This window comes from Lonchura striata, chromosome 1 (genome assembly GCF_050655825.1).
Source record: "Lonchura striata isolate lonStrDom1 chromosome 1, ASM5065582v1, whole genome shotgun sequence".
Lineage (NCBI taxonomy): Eukaryota > Metazoa > Chordata > Aves > Passeriformes > Estrildidae > Lonchura > Lonchura striata.
Window position 1 is genome coordinate 31,647,838 of NC_140703.1, and position 22,102 is coordinate 31,669,939.

The 22,102-nt window shown below is 45.8% G+C and overlaps 1 protein-coding gene across 10 annotated transcripts in view; it reads right to left on the reverse strand.

The window, feature by feature from the left end:
- ZYX (zyxin) overlaps positions 1-22,102 on the reverse strand; it is a 29,088-nt gene that overhangs the window by 3,602 nt on the left and 3,384 nt on the right. For 3 of the 10 annotated variants that reach the window (XM_085592438.1, XM_085592434.1, XM_085592427.1), the window contains exons 2-4: positions 5,137-5,397; positions 1,249-1,451; positions 169-258 (exon numbers count right to left, since the gene is read on the reverse strand). In XM_085592438.1, the coding sequence (XP_085448564.1) occupies positions 169-258; positions 1,249-1,451; positions 5,137-5,386 (543 nt within the window). In that variant the 5' untranslated portion in view covers positions 5,387-5,397. Of the gene's footprint in view, positions 1-168; positions 259-1,248; positions 1,452-5,136; positions 5,398-5,822; positions 5,972-8,378; positions 8,694-22,102 lie in introns of those variants that run through there. The other 7 variants (XM_085592410.1, XM_085592420.1, XM_085592398.1 and 4 more) reach the window with 7 other exon arrangements.

Genomic DNA, 22,102 nt, shown 5'->3' on the forward strand with positions numbered 1-22,102 from the left:
AACATATTTAGCAGTACTGACAAATTGCAAGAGTGTTCCAGTCCTTCACCAATGCATCCATTCTATGGTTTATCCACATATTTTAATCTTCAGTAGCACCTTTTTCACTACCTCTGTTCAGCAAACCAGTCACTTGTTCTTCCACCTGCAACACTCTGGACAGCTCACCCGGGATTTGAAGGGGTCATTCTTCTCCATGTCATCCAACATTACAGACAGTGAAATCTCAAGATCAATGCTGTTCATCTTGCCACACACCTACACAGCCATCCATGAAGAAAAAGGGAGCAGAGCATGTTACAGGACCAGCCACAGAAATGGTCTATCATTCCCTTACAATAGCATATTTTCATTATTTGGACTGTGGTACAGATCTGCTCCTTGCTTTGAACACATAAAAAGCTGGTGAGGATGAAGAGGACACAGTCTCAAAGGTCTACAAACAGTAGGAAAATGCACAGCCCAAGGAAGCTCTCAGACAGATATAGGTGGGAGAAAACATCCGGGTCATTCTGTAGTCCAGCACTGCTCACAGCAGGGCTAATTCCCAAGCAAAACCAGGCTGCTCAAGGCCCCATGCAGATGATTTTGCAACATTCCAAATGATGCAGGTTCCCCAGTCTTTCTAGGCACACGTGCCAGCAATGAGCCACCCTTGGAGTGGAACAGGGTTTTCTTCTGTCCAAGAGGAATTTCCCTTGCTCCAACTTCTGTCCATTGTTTCTTCTTGTGCCCGAGTAGAAAGAAACTGTCTTTTCTCCAGCCCTCCTTTAGGTATTGCAGACTCCAGTCAGACCCCTGCACTGGCAGCCTCTTCTGCTCCAAGCCCCAAAGGCTGCTGTGAGCTCTCACTGGATTTCATCTCGTTCAGTATTCCAGAAGGGTTATTATACTGGAACGCCCAACTGGACACAGTCCTCCAAGATGCAGCCCCACTAGCACAGAAGGGAGGAGTATTCACTGTCCTTGTCCTTCTCTCCCAGGTGCAGCCCAGCATGTGGTTGGCCTTTACTGCCACAAGGGCGCATTGCTCGCTTGCACTCAACTCTCTGTCCACCGGGAACCCTGGATCCTTCCCACAGAGCTGCAGCCCAGCCAGCTGACCCTAACCTGCGCTGGTCCACCGGCTGGTGGCATGTCCTGCTTTCCCAGGTTCTCAGGGCTTCCCGCTGCAGAGTTCAGACAGTGGCGAGTAGCTGTCCCAACACACAGAGCATCACACACAAACCACACTTGGACCTCACTCACCTGTGGGCCAGGAACCTTGCTCACAGGTCCTTCGTCGAACATTGGTGGAGGAGGAGGAGGTGGTGGAGAAGGAGGAGAAGGAAAAGCTTCATCTGGGGCTGGTGGAAAAGGTTCTTCAAAGGGTGGTGGGGGTGGTGGAAATGCACAGTTTGAGGAGAAGCTTGCATCCTCACCAGGTGGAGGAGGAGGTGGCAGTGGCAGGTCTATGGGGAAGAAGGAGAATAAAAGCGACTTCAGATCATTTCTTACTCCTAGCCAGGAGGGTTCTTGAAGGTATTGCAGCAAGCAGGATCATAGAATCACAGAGTGGTGTGGAATGGAAGAGACCTTAAAGAATATCTAGTTTGAACCTCAGTGCTATGGGCAAGGATGCCACTCACTACATCAGGATGCTCAGGGCCCCATCCAGTGTCACCTTGAACACTTCCAGAAATGGGGCATCCACCTCTCTGGGCAACCTGCTCCAGTGCTTCACCACCCTCTGAGTAAAGAATTTCTTCCTGACATCTAATCTTAACCAGTCGTCTTTCAGTTTAAAACTCTTGTCCTTTTACTATCTGTACACAGAAAATCTCTATCTCCCTCTTTTTTATAATCCTCTTAAGATAGTAGAAGGCAATGAGTTCTACCCAGAGCTTTCTCTTCTCTAGGCTGACAAACCTCAGCTCTCTCAGCCTGTCTTCCTAAAAGAGCCGCTCCCACCCTTGGATCATCATTGTGGTCTCCTCTGGATTCACTCCAAGAAGTCCACATCTTTCTTGTACTGAGGACCCCAGAGTAAAATGCAGTAAAATTCCAGGTAGGGTCTCACAAGAGTGGAGCAGAGAGGCAGAATCCCTCCCCCATCTGCTGGTCACACCCCTTTTAATGCAGCTCAGGGTTCCATCAGCCTTCTGGGCACTTTGGCTTCCCTGTACTCATGGGACTCAGTACCTATCAAGGACAGCTGAACTCTGCAGGCTGTTTTTCATCTGGGCCAAAGCTTTCCATAATCATTTAATCTTTCCTCGGTTACTGCTGCTATTATTCACTGGGCAGAGTTGTATATTTGGGAATAGTACCTCACTATGCTCTTTCCCACTCCTTGTCTCATTCCTTGGTCCTCAGCATTCCCCACCCTTCTCTTGCCACTAACTGGCTCAGATTACTGAACACAGGGTAGCATAGAGGGAATGCCAGTGTGACAACCCAGGACCTTGGAGAGCCTGTGTTTTCACATGAAAATAAGCTGGCATCTCACAGCAGCATAGTAACCACTACAAGAAACAAGTGAGGAAAAAAAACCCAAGCTGGACTAATTAGCTTTTATGTGTATGAGGAATCTTTGAAACACCTTTGTTTTTCTTGGGGTGGGGGGGAGGGCGGGAGAAAAAACCAGCTTTGATTTTTAAGGCTAGTATGTCTTCACACCCAATATACATCATGACATGAGAAATTTTCCAAAATCCTTTTGATCAGGCTGAAAGGCACCAGAGCACCTCAGTTTTCTAGAAAATCCCATTGCTTACACCTATTCATATTTGCCAAGGATGCAGAACAAGCAAAACCCACCATTTTCTACTACAACATGGGCAAATAAATGTGAATCCTCTTCCCTTCATGACATAGGGAAGAAAGTGTCCTCGTATCAACCACACAGCAAAGAACTTCGAAGATAAGGAGGTGTAACTTCCACATGCCTCCTCCCAGACACGTACCTCTCTTCCCAGCTAGCCCCAATGAGCAGTAGAGTGAAAGACCAAACTTTTCACTGCAGCTACTCCAAGTGCAACTTTTAACAGCAGTAATCAAATAGTGTCATCTTTACATCCAGCTGTTGTCAACAGGCTTTATAAGGACTTCTCATCTGTAATCTAAGGGAGATGATACTGCCCTTTTAGAAAGGCTTTTAGGGCTTTTAGAAAAAGACAGACAAAATCTTATTAGCCTGTGGAATGCATAAACTGCCCTGGTATGCAACACTTCTTTCAAGCAAACCTCCTTGTTCTGCAGAAATTCTGCTGGGGGGTGGGGGGGAGAGAGCAATACTATGTTTTGTTTTTTTTTTTTTTCTTTGAAATTATGGTTCGGGATCAAGCTTATACATACTTGCCTTTAGGTTTATTGGAACCATAAGCAACGAGACCCTGATCTGTTGTCACATTGTTTCAGATGCACTAAAAGCCTGTTTAATGAATAATTCACAGGACAAGAAAGTTCCCCACAAAGTTGTAACACCAGATTTACAGAACAATCAATACTAAATATAACATTCCTATAGCAATACTAACTTAGCCATCCTGTCATTTAAGACAAAGAGTTCAACTGCTACAGCTCTGTATCATACTACATTTTGTTTGGGGAGTATATAAGAAAAGCACAGAAGGACTGAAGAGACACACCAGAGGAGGATCAAATCATACACATTTCTCTCATGACTGAGTTTTGGTAGCTCATCTGTACTTCAGCTATCTTGCTGGCAGCCCTTACCCAATGATGACACAGCAGCTTATGACAAATGGTTCTCCTGCTAGTTTTTCTGTCTAGTTATTCCATAATGCCCACTCTAACAATAGGAGAAGCAGAACAAGCAACACCTACCGCTCCACTCATACTGTATATTGAAAAATAAATTTTAACATCCATCTGTCTACTTCAGGTAATATTTGTATCAGTTTGAGACCTTCTGGCAGGCACATCCCTAATCCAGACAACTACAGCAGAAAATGACAAGTCCTAAGACAGGACCTTGGTTTCCACAGAAACAAGATTCCAGCCAACAGCATATAAGATATAGGTCATTAGACTTAGCTGGTACAATTTTATGAGGCACCAGCATGTCCTTGTGACTTCAGAAATGGGAAAAATGGCTTAATAATTTTTTCTCCTCTAAGCACAGGACCAGTCTTCCTACTATCAGGTTAGCTGCCCACCAACTTAGCACACTAACCTGTAAAAGATCAGTGTTGCAAGTCTCTGCTAAACAGTGAAAGAAATTTAAACCAGCAGCTAGCATTCTCTGAACACGTGTGCCCTGACTGAGGCACACCCTTTACCTGACAGAGCCTTGGGGAAATAGGCAATATCAAGCATTGGCAAAGAGTCCCTACAGAAATTTCTGGTGGCCCATGCTGATCAAGCGTTCAAACTACAGAGTCACACAACCAGTAACCTGCATCTTTTAAAGGACACAAAACCAACCAAGCAACAAAACACAGAACAAAAAAACCCCACTCTACCACTGCAGGAAACAAAAAAAGGCCACCCCAAAAAAGAAAGAAAGAAGTAAGAAAACCACAGTGAAACAAGAAGTGCCTCTACACAGGAAAACCCAACCCAAACCACTAGCAAAAAGTACAAAACTGTACAAGCCATATAAACTAAGCTCCAAGTCTCACTTCCTGTTTATCATCGCTGCCTCTATTTTTTTCATGCAATTATTTCTCCCTCCTCTTTTCCAGCATCAAAGGTAGCAATTGCAGAGTGCAGAAGAAGGACAGTCAGAGACAACCAAAGAGACAACCAACTTGAGCTGGGACCAATTAAGAAGAACAGCGTGATTCATCCCTATCAGGGTCAACTCTTCTGCAACATACTTGCTCTCAAACATGCTGTCCAGAAACTGACTGCAATTACACAACTGTGCACCCAGGGAATACTGTGTAAAATCCACTGCATTCCTCCAGCATCAGTGCAGTGCAGGACAGCCTCCTCCCTCCTTTCCTAATGGAGACAATATGTACTTTGAGATCGCTTTCCAATCCATTTATCTCATTATGGAACCTGCTAGCCTCTATGGCAAGACTATCCACCACTTACAGCAGTTTTCATATTCAGACCACCTAGGAACCTCGCACCCTGAGAATTCAGAAATGCACATTCACATCTGCCATGCCAGCCTTGACCTACCTTCTGCCAGCAGGGACATGGGTGGTAATGGAATCTCCCCCACCTTCCCTATCTGAGCACGCTGGGCACCAGGACCAGGAAGTGGAGGCAGTGACGACTCTGATGCACCCCCAGCCTTGAAGGGGTTCACCTTGGGTTTAGGGGCAACCACAGGTGCAAACTTCTTCTGTGGGTTGTAGAAGGAAGGGGTAGAAATGTTGATGCTGACTGTGGACGTCATGCGGGTCCCTGGGGCACCTGGGGAGGCCATCTTCTCAGCACCTAGCAGGAGAGAAGAGGGAGTAAACCTACATGAAGCTATCCTTGGGCCAGAGTGGAAATTAATGGACAACACGTGAAACAAAGGGATAGAGGAGTTTAACCCAGGCCAGAGGCTGAGGTGCCTGAGCAGTGCACTTACAAGACCAGCAGAGGAAAAGGAAGAACATGAACAGCAGACAGCTCGAATGAACCATCACATTTCACCATTTCAACTCAGGATGGCATTAACCACAATTAGGTTCTTGCAACAGAGAAAACCCAGATTTCCACTGCACTGGAGCCCTGCACCCGTGGTGACCAGAAGGAGGGTGAACACCCGCACCCCAAAGGATGCCCCCAGAAGTGGAATCGGCATTTCCTCTCCCCCTTTACCCGATAACGCCAGTCGGTTCCGCCCCCTCTCCCGCGGCATCCCCACCCTTTACCTCCAGGCCCCTCCATGCCGCCGGAGCCCGCACGGCGGGGCGGGCGAGGGTCTCCCGGAGCCGGGCGATGCCAGCCTGTGTCCGCTGCCCGCCCGGCCGGCCCCGCCCCCGCCAGGAAGCGCTCCCCGGATGCCGCCGCGCCCCCCGCCCGCCCCGCGGGCAGCGCCCCGGCCGCCGGGCTCAGCCCCGAGCCCCGGCGCCGGGATGCCCGGCCTGTGCTGTGCTGGAACGGCGGCTGTCCCGAGCAGAGGCGCATCCCAAGGACTGCCCGGTCCAGGCCCCGTGCTAGAAGCCTCCATGGAGCCAGGCGCTTTGTTGTAAAGCCTGGCATGCCCTCAGCCCTCCTAACACCCCAGCACAATAGGGCTGCCGTCAGCACAGGGGCTCCGTGCCAGCTTTTCGCGTTGGCATGTCCGAATCGGTGCCCCTCCGCGCTGCCGGCCTCTCCCACGGACAGTAACAGCTGCTGCCAGACAGCCCTGGTGCCACAAACACCCGCCCACCCCCGTTAACCCCTGGCCGCTGCCAAATTCTGCATGCCCCATTCTAAGCGCTCCCACGGCTCAGTGCAGTGTGGCACGATATAGCAGCAACCTGTCCCAGCTCCCCCAGGTCACGAGCATGTGGCAACACAGACAAACAAAGTTCACGCTGCTGAACTTTTCCTTCCCTTTGCGCAGTGCTGATAAGATGCATACACTTGGACAACTCTTCTGGGAGTTTCAAAAGGAGAATGAGGCTGCAACAATAAGCAGGAGACAAAAAGCTGTGCTGAGCATTCCCACTGGATTCAGAATGGGAAAGGGCCAAGGCAGAAGAGTAATTAGCAAGGTCTGTCCTCACTCCTCCAAACTTTCAGACTTGCCAGTCAGAAAGGACTGACCAACTCCCTCCATTCTGCAGTTTCCACCAAGCTTCAGAAGCTGACAAAAACACCTCCAGCCTTTCTTTAGGAGACTTTTGCCTCCTTCTTCATTATTTCACTAGGATGTAATGAACCACTTGGCAGTTGTTCTACCAGATTTGACAGGATTATGAACAGAACACTACAGTGACAATGTCACTTCTAATCACGGGGTTAGTCAACACATTGCTTCGCAAAAAAACCCACTGGCTTTGCAACCAGCAGCTGCTCTCTCCCTTAACCCAAAGCAGCCCATTTCCCAGTACGCTGTGTTGCACTTAGGGCACTTGCTGCTTAGGGCTGTCTCTACCAAGCAGCTGCCCCTGCTCATCCTTACTTCTGGTTATCAGTCCACCCACACACAGACCAAACCGGCTGAGAAAGCTTGGCCTTGCAGAGTCACCCCCTCCAGCCCTGGAGCGTTGCCAGTGCCATCTAAGCTTTACCAGAAACACACAGCTCACACAGGTCCTGTGGTGCAGTTTGCGAGAGCTGTGTAGAGGGAGTGTCATGCCAACAGAAGTAATCTCAGATCTTTCTCATCCTCACATTTACCCTGAGGGGAGAGATTTTTCTACCTGCTCTAACAGCATTTAGGATGACTCAAGTGGAGCTATGAAGAAAGATGCCCCCAAAGGCCACAGTCAGGATACGTAAGTTGCCTCATACACTGTTTCGTTTTGAGAGCAGGAAGAAGTAGCAGGACAGAACCAAGGGACTCCTCCTTCAGCAGGAGGGTCAATTCTCATGGTAGGTCTGCCACCTGTTATACATCCAGACAGTTTTCACTTCTTTGATGCCACGACCACTCTCAACAGTTCTGCTCCTTTCCTGGTGTAGAAAAGCCAGGAGGAACCTGAAGAAGCACAGAGCCAAGTGACATTTTTCACTTCTGTTGGTAAAAGCAGTATGGCAGCAGCCACGCTGGGAACCCCTACAGCTCCACGCATCATATCTGTACTTCCCCATCGGCCAACTTCCCCCAGCTAAGGAGAGTCAGAGGAGAACAAAATATAAACCAAACAAACAAACAAAAAAACCACCAAAACAAAAAATCCAAACAAACAAGAGCCACAAACAAACGAGAATATTAAGAACAGATTAAATGGATTCGGGAGTTATGCTCCTTTTCATCCAGAAAGTTCTCCCAGCCTGCCCCAAAGTTACAAAGCTTCAAAGAGAGCAAAGTCTATCAGATATGCAAGCTGCAAGGTAAAGCCTTAAAGCAACCAGGCTGGGGGAGGGGGATATTCAGAGATACTAACTTCTCTCACAGATACTGAGCTTGTTTCCTCCCTATGCAAGGGAGGGAAGAAGCACCGGGGAAAACGCCAAAAAGCTATGCAAACATATTTAAAACGTTATAAAGTTCTACGACTTTGCAAGCACTTTCTCAGGGCACTCCCAGGGAGCCAGAAAGCCATAAATTAGGCAAATCTCATGCACAAAGGGCCCCAGATTCTTCTCTCGAGCACATCTGGAAAAAGGCTCGCGAGGTGTCTCGGTCATCCAAGCTCACACAAAAGAGAGCCTGTCCCGAGCCCGGCAGCACCCCCTCCCTATCCCCCGCTGCTGGGGCTGTGCGGGAGCGCTGAGTCGCCTCCATTCCACCGGCACGGAAAAAAACTCACCACACAGACACACACACGAACCTGCTTATTTTTTGGGCCAAGCACCACCTCCCCCCCGAGCCAGCACCAGGAGCGAAGGGCTGTGTCCGAGGCGCAGAGCCGGGCGGGAGGGAGCGGCAGGAAACCCGCACCCCTCCCAGGGCGAAGGACAAAGGCTTTGTCACCCAGCCGAGCGGGACTCACCTCAGGGGGAGCGGGAAGGGCCACCCCGGCACTGCGGCTGTCGGGGCCGGGCTGCTGGCTGCCCCGGCCCGCCCGCCGGGCGCAGCGGCAGCAGCGAGGGGCGGAGGAGCTGCCGAGCCCCGGCGCTTCCTCCCAACTCGCGAAAAAAGCCTCGCCCAGGCAAAGTTGTTTGACCATAAAAGGCGCGAGGCCGCGGCACAGCTGAGCTCACTCGCTGGGGAATGTGGCAATGAGGTAACGGGGGCCGGGGCTTGCCGGGGCAGCGGCCCCGGGCTCTGCCGCCGGGGAGGGGGCGAGCGCTGAGCCCGCCGCGGCCGCCGGCGAGACGCGTCCAGCGGGGCTCGCCCCGGCCGGGCTCGCCGCCTGCCCCCGCACCGAGAGCCCCGCTCCGCCCGCCCTGCCGAACCTCGGAGCTGCCCCCAGCCCGCGATTTCACTTCCAGTCGCTGAGCTGGATTTTGGGATGGAATGCGGCGGCTCTGGTGAGTCAGGGTCCCTGCTGGCCTCCTCCCCGCCCGAGCCAGCTGTGAGAGCATCTGACTCACGCTGCCCCAATCTGCCAGAAATTAAAGCAAACATCAGATGACTCCACCGTGCAGAAAAGCGACTTGTTCTCCTTGTACTGGCTGCAAGGCAAACACTATTAGCTGGTTTATATCAAACACCATCCACATGAATTGCTTTGTTGGAGTGCCAGTGCTGCACATCGGTTTTATTTTTATCCCAGTGCTCGCTTCGGGCTCAGCTATAGAACGGGGGCAGCCTGACCCAGCCCAACAGAACGTAATTTTCAACCCCAGCCCTTGCTGCTTCTCTTTGCTTCAGAGCCTCTCACGGAGGAGCACCAATAAAGATACCTCCTGTGCTTTGTGCAATCATTGCATTTGACTTTGGAATCTGGCCTTAATTTTGGGGTTAATACCCCTACTGTTGCAAGTTCCCTGGAGAATTACTGTGTTTGGTAATGCTCAGGGGACTTGGGGCTTGTCTGCTCCAAAGACTTACCTATCAACAGAGGTACCTTTCAGAACTGATAATTTACTTGCAGGCGAGTGAGTAAGCCGCAAACCACACCAGTGACACTCCCAGTCTGCACTACTGCAGAACTCTCACAATAGAGAGCTATGCAAAGAGATTCATCCAAGGTTTAAATCCAGTGTAAACAAATATTTAATTTTACATGTAAAGTTTGTACAAAGAGATTGTATCTTTTATTTAACCAGGTGACACAATTGGAAAAAGTCTCTCTAAGGTTTTTCAGTGTTACATACCGTTTGAAAATGCCACCCATAGCAGCGCCCAGCACTGAGCATATCACTCCTTACACAGCTGCAACCATTGAACCACTGATCTATAGCTGTGAATTTCTTAGAGATATGTGGGTGCTAAATTATCCTGTTTACTGCTGCTTTTACAGGCATGGAATCTGTTGTTATCTCCCATGATTAATGCACAAAGTAATTATATAGGATAAAGAATGTATCTCTGTGATGGGTCTTCTAGCAGTGTCACTTTTCTACTGCAGACAACCTTCCCTCTTGTTCAGGTAAAGATGTCAGTGCTGAGCTAAAAAGAATTCACTGCATGATTGTGAACCAAATTCTAGAACATCACAACACACCCTACACAATGAGCCTGACGTCAGAGAACTCTGCCACTGTTCCCTGGGCTAGCTCTGACTTCTGCGAAAACAAAGAATGTCTCAGACTGAGATTAAAAAAGTGCTGAGTGAATATGAGAAAAAAAAAAAAATCTATGCTTTTATACTTTCTGGTCGCATCCCCATAAATCCAGATGCTTGCATGTTTGATTTTCTCACCAGTCTGTTGATGTTAAAAGCTCATGAAGGCAGATGATGCAAAGTGTGAAGAAGAAAAGAAAAGCAGCCCTCTTATACATTTTGTATGAACTCCTCACTATGGGAAACAAATGCAAAACACATGTTTTGCAGGTTGCATGTGTGAAAGCTAGAATTCTCAAATCAGAATACATCAGAATACACAGGGGAAAGAAATCTGATTTTGTGCTTGCCACAAAGTGAATTTAAAGTTTGTGCTTTTGTAATTGGAGATGAAGATTAACTAACTTCTCTGTTAGTTCTGATTCCTCCAGAAAGAAAATAACAATCTCCTTATGATAACAGTCTTCCTTAATGAAATTATTGCCTTGAAAGTGTAAGCATTTTTCTGTTGCAAATGAAAATTAGAGCCTTTAGAGGCACACAGTTGTAGTCACACTCATTAGCTGAAGCAAAATCTTAGCCCTGAAGAGGCATTTAGCTACCTGGGTACAGAGATGGACCAGCAGGTATACTTAGCTTGTGCCAGACCTTGTTATTTCTGGAATTAGCAGCTGTCCTCTGCATAAGTCAGTTTGGCTGTTGCATGACATGAATAAAAGCAATCTGGTATTTTGGAGTGTATTGTGGTGTGAATGCTGCTGTCACCACGGGTGAAGAGACAGCCACCACAAAGCAGGTGTTGGAGGGATTTAGAATACGCAGTTCTAGCTGGGTGCCTCTTTTGAGGCAAGTGACAGGAAGCAAGGCCTGCTACTGGCCATCAAACCAAAGCTTAGAAATGCTGAGAGTTCAAGGCAGCCATCTCAGGAATACTAAGTTTTAATAGAGACAGCTACAGAGAATCTTTGCTGGCAATTTAGTCATGTAACACAATGAGTAAATAAGGAATATGACCACACAGAAGTGGTGTGACAAATGCATGTACTGCACAGGGATGAGGTATGTCCTAGAACTGGTTAGGTGCCCAAAAAATGAAAACAAAAATAGATATAAGAAGAAAAAATAAGTCTTTGAATACAAAAGGAAGAATCATTTGCAAGAACACTATAGGGGAATTAAAATTACAGGGCAGAAAATCTTTTTTGATAGCCAGGTATGGTTTAGGTAGTGGCAGATGGGAATCTTTGTGATAAATATGTGTTCAAGGTCAGAAGAAAGCAATCTGGAGCCTGGACAGGCTGCTTTACTTCTGTTAAAAATGCAAAATGTCTGCATCTGTATAATTTCCATCCATATCAACAGATCAATTAGTGCCATTTTATCTCAGCGTGAGTTAGTTAACAGTTAGTGATGCCATGCAGGAGCCCATATTTTTCCTAAGCAACAAAAAGTTCTGACTCCAATCTGTGTTGAATTTCTGATGCTTCTTTAATCACACAACTTCTGTTTAGTCTAACCACGTTTTATTGATTAATGTTAAATTGCTACTTAATCAGCTTTCCCCATGCTGTATTAAATGCTACGTCTGGGCCAACTGGAAGGGTTGGGAATATATAATGGGTCTGCTTTGGTCTTCAGGCCAAATAGTTGGGCCTGCACTGTCCAGGGCAGGGCCACCTGTGGCAAATTGCCTGCATCCACATGGGCCAACAGATGTTACAGCTGGGTCATGTCAGAGTTCTTTTCGGAGCTGAACAATTCTATGATTCTATGTAATTCACAGCCTGGTAGGACGTCTCCGAGGATCTGCTGTGCTCCCACAGCACAGCCTCTCCTGGGGTGCTCCTCGCTCCCTCCCTTGAGCAGGCTGTTCTCTGTGCAAAAGACAACATGTGGCCCAGATTGTCCCCTGCCAGGCTGCTGCTCACACCCCTTGTGGAGGCCATGGCGTGTGCAGAGCTGTCTTTTTCCTGACCCAACAGCAGTTTCAATTTGGAACGCCTTAGTGCCATTGTGGGCTGCGTGTTGACAGCCGGGTGCCACACAGAGAGCTGCGCTGGGGACACCAGAGCCTCATGAGACAGCAGTCCTTGGGAGCCTCGTCATCTCCCTGCCTCCCTGGCAGGCAGTCAGGAATGCTATTTGCAAAGGTCATGAGAGTTCTGGAGACATCCCGGGATGACCAGCGACCCAGGACAAACAGCTAGAGTGTCTCTGTGCTGGTTCTCTTCAGAACCAAGAAGTGTGGGTGCCCAAGGGGAGCTGTTCAGCAGCTCCAGAGGGCCTCTGTGATCTCTGAGAAGGGCCACTGTAGGTGTTCACCTCCCACTGTGAAGGTACTGCATGCTACACACGTTTCAAAAGGCATTCCACCCACACAGTTAGATTGTCCTGACTAAAACACTAGAATAGGCCAAAAGCTGTAAACAGGAAAAAAAAAACCAAACAACTCAAACCCTTGCTGTGGCATGAAACACTTCTTTAGTGGGGCAAATCAGCCATATACACATAAGAGGAAGCAAAGTATCCCTGTGGTATGACTTTGGTCATGCCAGGACATGACTGGCCATTGGAGCAGCCAGGCAGCCAGGAGAACAGGGGAGTGGGGTGATGTCTGTCCAGGGAAGAAGCTCCATTTCCAGCAAAGCTGGCAGGTCTTTCCTAGACAGAGCCATAACAGTGGCTCTGGGGCAGGAGGTACAGCTCCCAGATGAGTTACCACTGCTGTTTCCTTATCTCCTTCCACCAAAATTTCCTGCTGCTTCTCAGCAGGCAGTGGCCTGCAATTCTGTGGCTCCTGGAGCTGGCTCACTGGCAGGCTTCCTTCCCCTCACACAGCCCTCCCACACCTCCTGCTCTCTGCTGCTGGACTCTGTGCTCAAAGAGAAAGAGATGCAAGCAGGTTGTCCCAGTGGATAGCTCTTCCCTCAGGTGCTGCATGACCCGTTCTGCAACTCTGAAAAGCTGTGAGATGGCTCCTGGGGCATGCCCATGTGTATGGCTGAGTGTGGATGGCTGCCAGAGCCTATTCTGCTTGGAAAGCTGCCATTTCCACATTCCAAGGCAACCTTGCCATTTCCTCAACTGTATGCCCCACCCCTTGCCACCAGCAAGACAAGCAGCGATGTATTTGGCTGTTCTGTGGCAAATATTGCTGCTTGTCAGAACTGTCAAAGAAACACATCTGTCAGCCTGCTAATTAAAGAGCTCCTGTGTGCTGCAAGCCTCTTTCCACCCAAGTACCACACTGCCATGGCAGAAGTCTCCTTTCTTCACTTATATAGAGCTCTAAGCATGGCACAAACAAGCCACATCCTTCATACAAGCGAGGTTGATCAGATGTAGGTACTCCTGGGTGCTGCATTCTGGTGGATTTAGACAGAAAGTCCCAGGACTAATTCCAGTGTGTGTCTGTGTCAGGGCGTGGGTGCTGTTTCCTGCGAAAAGGGTTCTTTCCTCTCATCCTCCCTGTGACAAAGCTAAGACACAAAAGCAGGTTCTCAACTCTCTTGATCTCTTACTGAGCCTCCTCCTGTGTGGTGCAGTAGAAGTTCTGTGGTGCTTCCAGGGAAGCACCTGGTGCAGCTGCTTGGTACTGGAGGGAGAGAGATGCCAAATTACAGTCCCAGTAACACTAACCTGGGACAGGATCCTGGTCACTCCAGTCCCCAAATGGCACACGTCTGCCTCAGTGATACTATTTTCTTGCATAAGAACTGAGGTAGCCAAATAAGCAGGCACAGACTTTAGAGGCTGCTCTGTGTTTTGTAGCGTGCCTATAAAGTTGTGCCATGCATATTCCAGGGCATGCTGGACTTGGGAGCACATTAGGAATACACAAGCAGATTGCTCTGGTGAGGAAGAATGAATGTCCATGCCTGCATTATCTACAGGGTGTGGATCCTGCAGCAAACCAATCTCTCATAAAACCAAGTAATTATTTGACTCCAGACTAGAGTCCTGGCAAAATCTACTATGTATACAGTGTAGATGATCACGGAACCAAGGCCCTGGAGCAAAGCAACAGACCAACCAAACAGACAATACAGGCATATGGTCCAACAGTCTGCTTGCCAAAAGAAAAAAAAAAGAAAAAAAAAGAAAAAAAAAAAGAAAATATAGCAAATGTTATCCACGAGCTGCACAATATAACACCATTTGAGTTTAAGAGGTGCAGCCCCTCAAGCCCTTGCCTTCCAGTTATCCAAAAGCAAAAGCTATGGGGCTATATGAAGTTTCCTGCAGTTCCCAGGTTTAGTGCATGTGGCTACTAGTATCTTTGCTACTTAATTTACTGACAGGATGAATAAAAGAATGGCCAGACAAAAATCTTTGACTGTTTCATGGGGTCCTCAGGAAAACTAGCAGAGCCTTGCAGTGGAGCTACCGTCCCTCCAGTGACAGCTAGACATCTATAAATGACAATTTATGAGAGAGAGCTGGTTTGCAAGCAGAGTATGATTTTCAGTAGGTTGAAAATATAAGGTGTAAAAGGCCTTACTAAAGATCTGTGCTAAGTTCCTTCTGCATCCAGCAAAGTGATCAAGCACGGTATGAAAGCCACTGACTGGAGAACAGGGTAGCAGTGGTTACAGGCCACCAGTGCCAGCAGCCAGTAGCTAATCCAAGTGATATTGAGAGATCAGCAGCCACAGCTATCTCTGAAAAGGCAGGAGAGGTCCTCAGAAAGCGTTCCATCTTGCATTACTGAGTCACTGACTCTCAGCACGTACTCTGGTGGAGGGGCATTTCCTTCAGTGAAATGCGTTCTTCAGTTGCCTTGATGAAGGTCAATATGATGACCATGGTACTTGGCAAACCTGACCCTTTGCTTTCATGGCTCATGAAAAAAAAGGTAATTTGGAACCTTTAACCTCACCCAAACCACTTCAGTTTCCCTACAGACCACTTTAGATATGCATTTGGCCAGATGCAATCTACATGAAGGTCATCTGTGTTTAGGCCTCATTCCAAATATACTTCTTCCCTGGGATTCTTGAGTCGCAGGTCATGTCTGTGACAGTGCTGGCTAAAGGTTGGGGGCAACAAGTAGTGAAAGATGCCTGGAGACTAAGCCAGCAGAATCTCACCAAGGTGCTAAGGAAAATAGGCTCAGGTTATGAGGAGAGCACTATCAAACCATTTTCTGCACAGTGACTGATGGTTTCAGAGCCAGTGTTAGGCTGCTGCTGCCAAAGGAAATAAACGGGATGTTTACAAAGCTATTTCAGTGTTGCTTTTCCTGGGCTTCCCACCAACAGCTTTCTTTCCAACACCTTGGTACATAGTGTCCAATGTCATGAGAAGGATTACTGAGTCCTACCAGCACTAGTCCTTTTGCTTCCTGTTTATTTAGCCTTTGTGGCCATGCTTTCCAAAAGCTCTGTCCTCCCAAGGTGGTCATCAAGCTTCTATCTTTAAGAATAGATATTAAAAAAAGAGATCTGGTACAAAGGAGGGCTATATTTGGTGTAGAAGTAAACAAGAAAATATTGTGGATTTGTGTAAGAGTGTGTTAAATTTGAAACAGTGCAAGAGCCAGATATTACATCCAGTCAATGTACAGACAAGCACTGCAACCTCAGATATTACACACTGAAAGGGAAAGGAGCTGCCCATCTTGTCACTTGCTTTGGACACGTTGGACAGCCTACATTTCTCCAATGCAGTAAAACAGCTCCTATTTTCTCCTGATCCAAGAAAGAGGAAATCTGCAGAGGTCCAAATTTAAATGCACATATGGGACACTGTCTCCCTCTGAAGTTTCAGAAGGAGGCATTCCACAGGGGCTAGACTACACACTGCCAGTGAGTCTTCTTGAGGAAGCAGACTGGGAAAGGTAGAGGGTACAGTTCATCTGTGAAGAATATGATGAAGATCTGGTTGATACTGTTTATTGCCTCGAACTTCTTAGATGATATCACTGCAGACAGATATCAGCCCTTCGGTGCCAAAAGCCTAAATTCAACTTAATGACCTTAGCTTGCAGTCAAGATTAGAGGGACACTAAATTGTAGACTTTTTTACTCTTTTATGTTGCATATTCTCAGGCCCCTGGCTTGGTTTTGAGGCTACAATGACTCCCTCATTAGACTCAAAATTCATTTTGTCTTTCAGTCTACACTGATGAGAAGCCTATAGTATGCTGCATCCTGCTTTGCTGTCTTAGCAGATTATACCAGAGTCCAAGAGTCTCCACTTATGTTTGCTTTTGACTCAGAAATTGTTGTTCTTCAAATCCCTGCACCTCCAAGCAAGGAATGGAATTTCAAGTTACATAGTTGGTGCCTGAAGAATTCCACTCTCCTAAACATAGCAATTATTTATGTGACTCCAGGGACCATGAGAACAGAACACTCCTCATCTATAACCATTTCAACTCTTTCTCCCAGCTGACAGTAAACTGAGGAAAAAGTGGTAAATATAAAAGTATGATGTTATCTTAACTATTTCCGATTAAGATCAATTTTGGGGAGATAGAAAGGAAAAGCAGCCTTCTCTGAGAGCAGATAAAAACTGAGAGGCTTTGCCTTGGCCCAGGATTGACACATAGCACCTGCACAGACCACGTGGTGAAATAATAAACATTATTATTCCAGGATTTTCTAGTAGCCATCTCTTGAATTGCATTAGTGGATTTCTTTCAAGAATCAGCCATGATTCCAGCAAGTCTGAGGATGGGGTGCTCTTTCCTGAGCTGCTTCTGATAGGTGATGCCTCCTTGCCAGAAATGCCATCAGGATGTCAAGTGTTACAAGACAGTAAGAAGAAAAAGCAGTGAGGCAGCCCCTTCTAACACCCTGTTCCTCAAATTTCAGTGGAGAACACAGAAAGCAGCAAGGTCCAAATGTGCTTATCAAGGTGGTTGCCAGCAGGTAGAAACATTAGACCTCAGAAGACTTATAAACAGATGGGAATGGAAAGGTCACCTCCAAATAAGCACAGAGGGAAGCATCCTGGATCCCACCATATTCCTTATGGACTGCAGCACAGCACAGCAGAGCAGGTAGATGTATTCACATCTTCCAGAAACAGCAGCAGGCCTGACTTGATTCCAAAAATAGTTTGAGTCAATGTTGATTTGCCAGAGCCTACTCACAACAGCTGTGTGCTCTATGCTAGAGAGTAATTTCTGGAGATTTTTTTAAAATAGGAGGGCCATTCTGTCAGTGCATGAGTGAACAGTTTTAAGTCGATATTTTGCTTCAGGAAACATAATACTGTCATTATTCCAGACATTAAAATTTGGCAGCGAGGACAGAATCGGTAGCTTTTAAAATAAGAAGTACTTTTCTTTGTTCAGACTTGCTTTTATAGTTTGGGGTATTTTTGTATGTTTTTATTAAGATCTGTAAAATTACAAAACCTCATTGCAGAAAGAAACTCCCCACCTTATTTTTAAAGCAGTTAGTATCCACAGTTTTTCTGAGCTTCTAGGCCCCCATCTCCAATATATCAAAGGGAGAGAGTGAGGAGATGACAACTGATATTTTGTAAGGCTAAAAATATTGTGCCTTTTTACATAACACTGGGAATTTAAAAAGCACATTAACTGCTTGCAGATTATTTTTAAAAATGCAGTTTGAGCAACACCACTAGTATAGATTCAACTGACATTTAGGAGAAGGAGCTGCTGTATGCTTCACTGCTGGGAAATGAGACATTCAGTAGAGGATGAAGTAAATGTTTAAAAAAAGGCAAAATAAGACTCAGACTGCACCAAAGATATTTTCACCCTAATATACATCTCACATTTATGTCATTGGGGGCGTCTCTTTTTTTGAATGAATATCAAGTAGCCTTTTTGACCTTCCAAAGCAACCTTGTCAGACCTCCCCTCTTGTCACTACCTACCTGATGATGAGGAACCTTCACAGCCTCAGTGTCACTGCCAGAGGTTCAACAAATTCCTTTTTTACACTCCTGGAAGCTCCTTTCTTTTTTCCTCCTCATTCACTGGCATCTGCTGAGCCCTTCCTGGCAGGGAGGGAGTGGGAAAGACTCCCTTACCTAAACTCACTGATCTTCCCATTTCACTTGCTGCTGGAAAAGCCCCAGGCCATGGCAGAAGAAACTGGAATTTCAGAGCATGGCCCAGCCTACCTCCAGTCTCACTCTGTGTGAACAGGCATGGAGCTGTCTCAGACACAAGGACATATGAGGATGCAGGATGGATTTATGAAAGATACTGGCCAGGAGGGTGTTGCTGAGTGGTGAAGTTTGTGACTGATGAGGCAGCCTAGACTTGCTAATTCTTTGGTGCTGAGCAGCAGTTCCAGAGAGCGCTGGGTCTCCTGCTGGAGTGGCAGGTGATGCATGGTCACATGCAGCAGGTCACTGTGCTACAAAGGCATGGGGGAGATGCTACCAGAGCAAGCTGCACCACCACACCTCCAGATGGTAAATTCCTGTCCTTTTCCATAAAGCCTCGAAATGGGAACTGTACAAAAATGAGATCTTAATATATCTAGAACTCAGCATGACACTTCTGCATGACTCTGCATAAAAACCAAAAACGGATGGAGATGCTGAGAGAATATTACACTTCTTAAAAACCTGCAAAGCAGTACTGTTGTTCTGAAAGAACATGAAGCTAAAAATTCTTAAGAAAAACTCATGGAAGGCAAGTATCAAGGGAAGGCGAGAAAAGAATGGTGAACACTTGAGTATTAAACATTTATTTCTGTACCAATACTTCAAACCCAGGTGTTATACAGAAAGCTGATTGTATTTTAATAAAATACTGCCAAATTAAGCAAGGTCACACAACAGGAATCTTGCAGCAAAGCACGCATGTGAGTCCTGTCTGTTGTTAAGTTACAGGTGGCCCACTCCTTGCCAGGACTTGTGTTGGGAAGACATACCTCCCCATTGTAGAAATTCTAATTTGTTTCAGAATTTTTTTAATTTCACCTTGTATTGAAATAAGTGTGTTTTTAAGATATCTTACAAACAACAAATTATTTAATTCCTCTGGGTAAAATTGTCCTTAATTTGGGACATTTTGCCAAATGTTCAGTTTCCAGTAGATGATGCCAGGATATCCCAAGCATGTGTCTCTACTGTGGCAGCATAGTCCAATTTGAGAATTCACCATGAAGAGAAGAGGAGAAACTATTTTATGGTGAAAGAGGGGAAAATAATGGTGCTCACCATTATGTCTCTTCAGCAATATGGGACAAAATACCCAGGAGGAGTTTTTGATAAATGCTCTATTGAGGGTGTGAACTGATTAGCTCTATCTCAGCACTGAACCAATACCCTCCCCTAAAGTTTTTTATGGTCTTTAGGTGCAGGAAGAACAAGATCAAGTTTGCTGGGGTATGAGTTTATTATCACAATATGAAATACAAACATAACCTACCTCTCTCCACCTGTTGTCCCCTCAGTTGATTCACACAGCCTCAAATATTTTCCCAGCTTGAAAGGACCCAGCCTTTCACTTACGTGAGATAAATTGCACCACTTTCAGGATCTGAACTACATTGGCACTGCTTTTTTTCCTTCTTTAAAACCTCATAAAAAAACCCTTCTGTTTGTCTTCTGCAGCAGAGGAGCTCTGAAGAAAGAAGAACTGCATGAGTCATTTTGCTATCTCATTTCCTTTTTGGTCCACATGAAAATCCTATCAGTAGCTAATACAGCTTGATGTAGAATTAACTCTTATGGCATCTACTACATTACCTCTATGAAGCAATTACTGAGATCTCTGCCAGAAGTAGCTTTTACTGGGGAATCCAAACTGCCAGTGGCAGGAGGCCAGCAGTGAGGCATACTGGAGCAACAGCCCCTGCAGGACAATTCCTGCCTCTATAGATCTGATACAGACACTATTTTTGTAAACATCTCCTACTCAGGAACTTCATAGCCCTCTGCATATTTTCCACAGCTGAAGACACATCTTGCAAGAAGCATGTAGGAAGTTTCTCCATGTCTTCTGTGATAGTAGCTGGTCACAAAGTATTACATAAGGATAAGGATTTTAAAAAGGATCAGATTCATATTCCAGTCTTTTCATGGGACGATAGACATGGTTACTAATGACACCTCTGAGAACAGAATAGGCAAAAGGAAGACATTTTGCATTATTTGGTGCTTGGTAATGTTTACTTGAAAGTGGGACATTAGTTGGCAAGATATATATTGTTTTTTCCTTTCATTTTAGCTGGTTTTAGTGGTAGCTAAAGCAGATGACAGGGGCACATTACCTACTGTGATATAATCTGCATCCGTGATAATTAATTGATGAAAAGAATAAATTTACTCAGCAGGTAAGACAGTGACAATAGCTTTGTATTTTATAAGCAGTGTTTCTTTGGAAGATGCTGTTCTGGTATTTATAATTTATAAGATCTTTATATTTATATAGAGATATAGGGAACATCTGGTAAAACAAGTTTAATAGATTAATCAATGGCTTATAGAAAAGATGAACACTGTTGAACAGCTGTCTCTTAAAACACAAATAAACAGTTAACAACTTATAGCATAGGCTGGTCTTCAGGGATATGATGGAAGCTTCAGGGCAAGTTTAGAACAAGGTGCTAAGATCTAGACTAGTTCTAAAACTGCTTTGCTCTGTGCTGCTATCAGCCCCTCTATCAGGCTAGTGACTCTATCAGTCACAAGGTGACTATTTTTAGATTTGCTGGAATTGTGCTTTCCTCCCCACCCATCCCTGCCCAGACTTAGTGACCACTCTGTGTGCAGGGCATGGGGGGGAAGAGAGGCATGGATCCTTGTCTGTTCCCAATTCACCTTGGCATACAAATCCAGAAATAGGTGGCCCTCACCTAGGAACACATGCTTATTGATCATGGTATCTCAATTTTTCTGTTGAATTCATAGCAAAACTGCAGGAACGGAGGAAGAAGGAAGTCAGGGGATCTTTATGTGGCACTTCCTCCAGCAGCATCCTTGACCTACTTTGGGTAGCAGAGAAGCTCTCTTTTGCAAACAGAAGTTGCTAATGGCAGTGACCTACAGAACACAACAGGTCAAACATTCCTTCCCTTTTGCCAGCACGCCCCTCACAACAGGGGCTCTGGAAAGGGAGGTTTTCAGATCTGCAATAAACAGAGGGGCACATAATTTCACCCATGATAAAAATAAATTAGGAAGTTGCAAGGGACTGTTTCCTACTGCTCCTTTCTTATGAGGTACCTAGCTTTGTAAAAAGATCTATCCATGTTTCTCTCTAGATATTTAAATACCTCCCTCTCCCAAACCTGCACAAAAACTTGTATTTGTGAAGATCTTTCAGACCAGCATTTAAATCAGCACTTATCAAACAAATTTTGTACACAATTTCCTACATGAAATTGTAGCCTTATTGTTTAAGAACAAACCCACAATGCTCAGAGAAAATATCCACAGCCTGTCAGAAAGTGTATTTCAAAGAAAATAAAACCATTTATGTTCTGTCATTTACCTCCAGTTCCTTAAAGCAGCAGTGGGAATACTGTTGCTCATGAAAGTGCAAGGACAAAAACTGTGGGGGACAGTTAGATTTATGCTCTGTTTCATTTCTTGTTCAGAGATTCAGTCTTGCCACTTCCCTCCTACGAGATAATTCTTATGAAATCATATTCTTATTAAACCCTGTATTTCTTCAACATGTAAAATACCTACTTTTCTTTAGGCACTATATAATAAACATTTTTTTCTGAATTTAAAAATTTGTTATTGGCTTGATAAAAACTAGAAACTGCTCAGTGATGATGAATTCCCTATTGCATAGAACCTACTGTACAGAAGAGCTGAGCAACTGGGTAAAAGCTGAGTCTTAACACAATCTTTTCAACTTCTAATGAGAATGAAATTGACTTTAAATATGGAGATTTATGTAAATATAAATAACACATAATATTATGTAAACATTA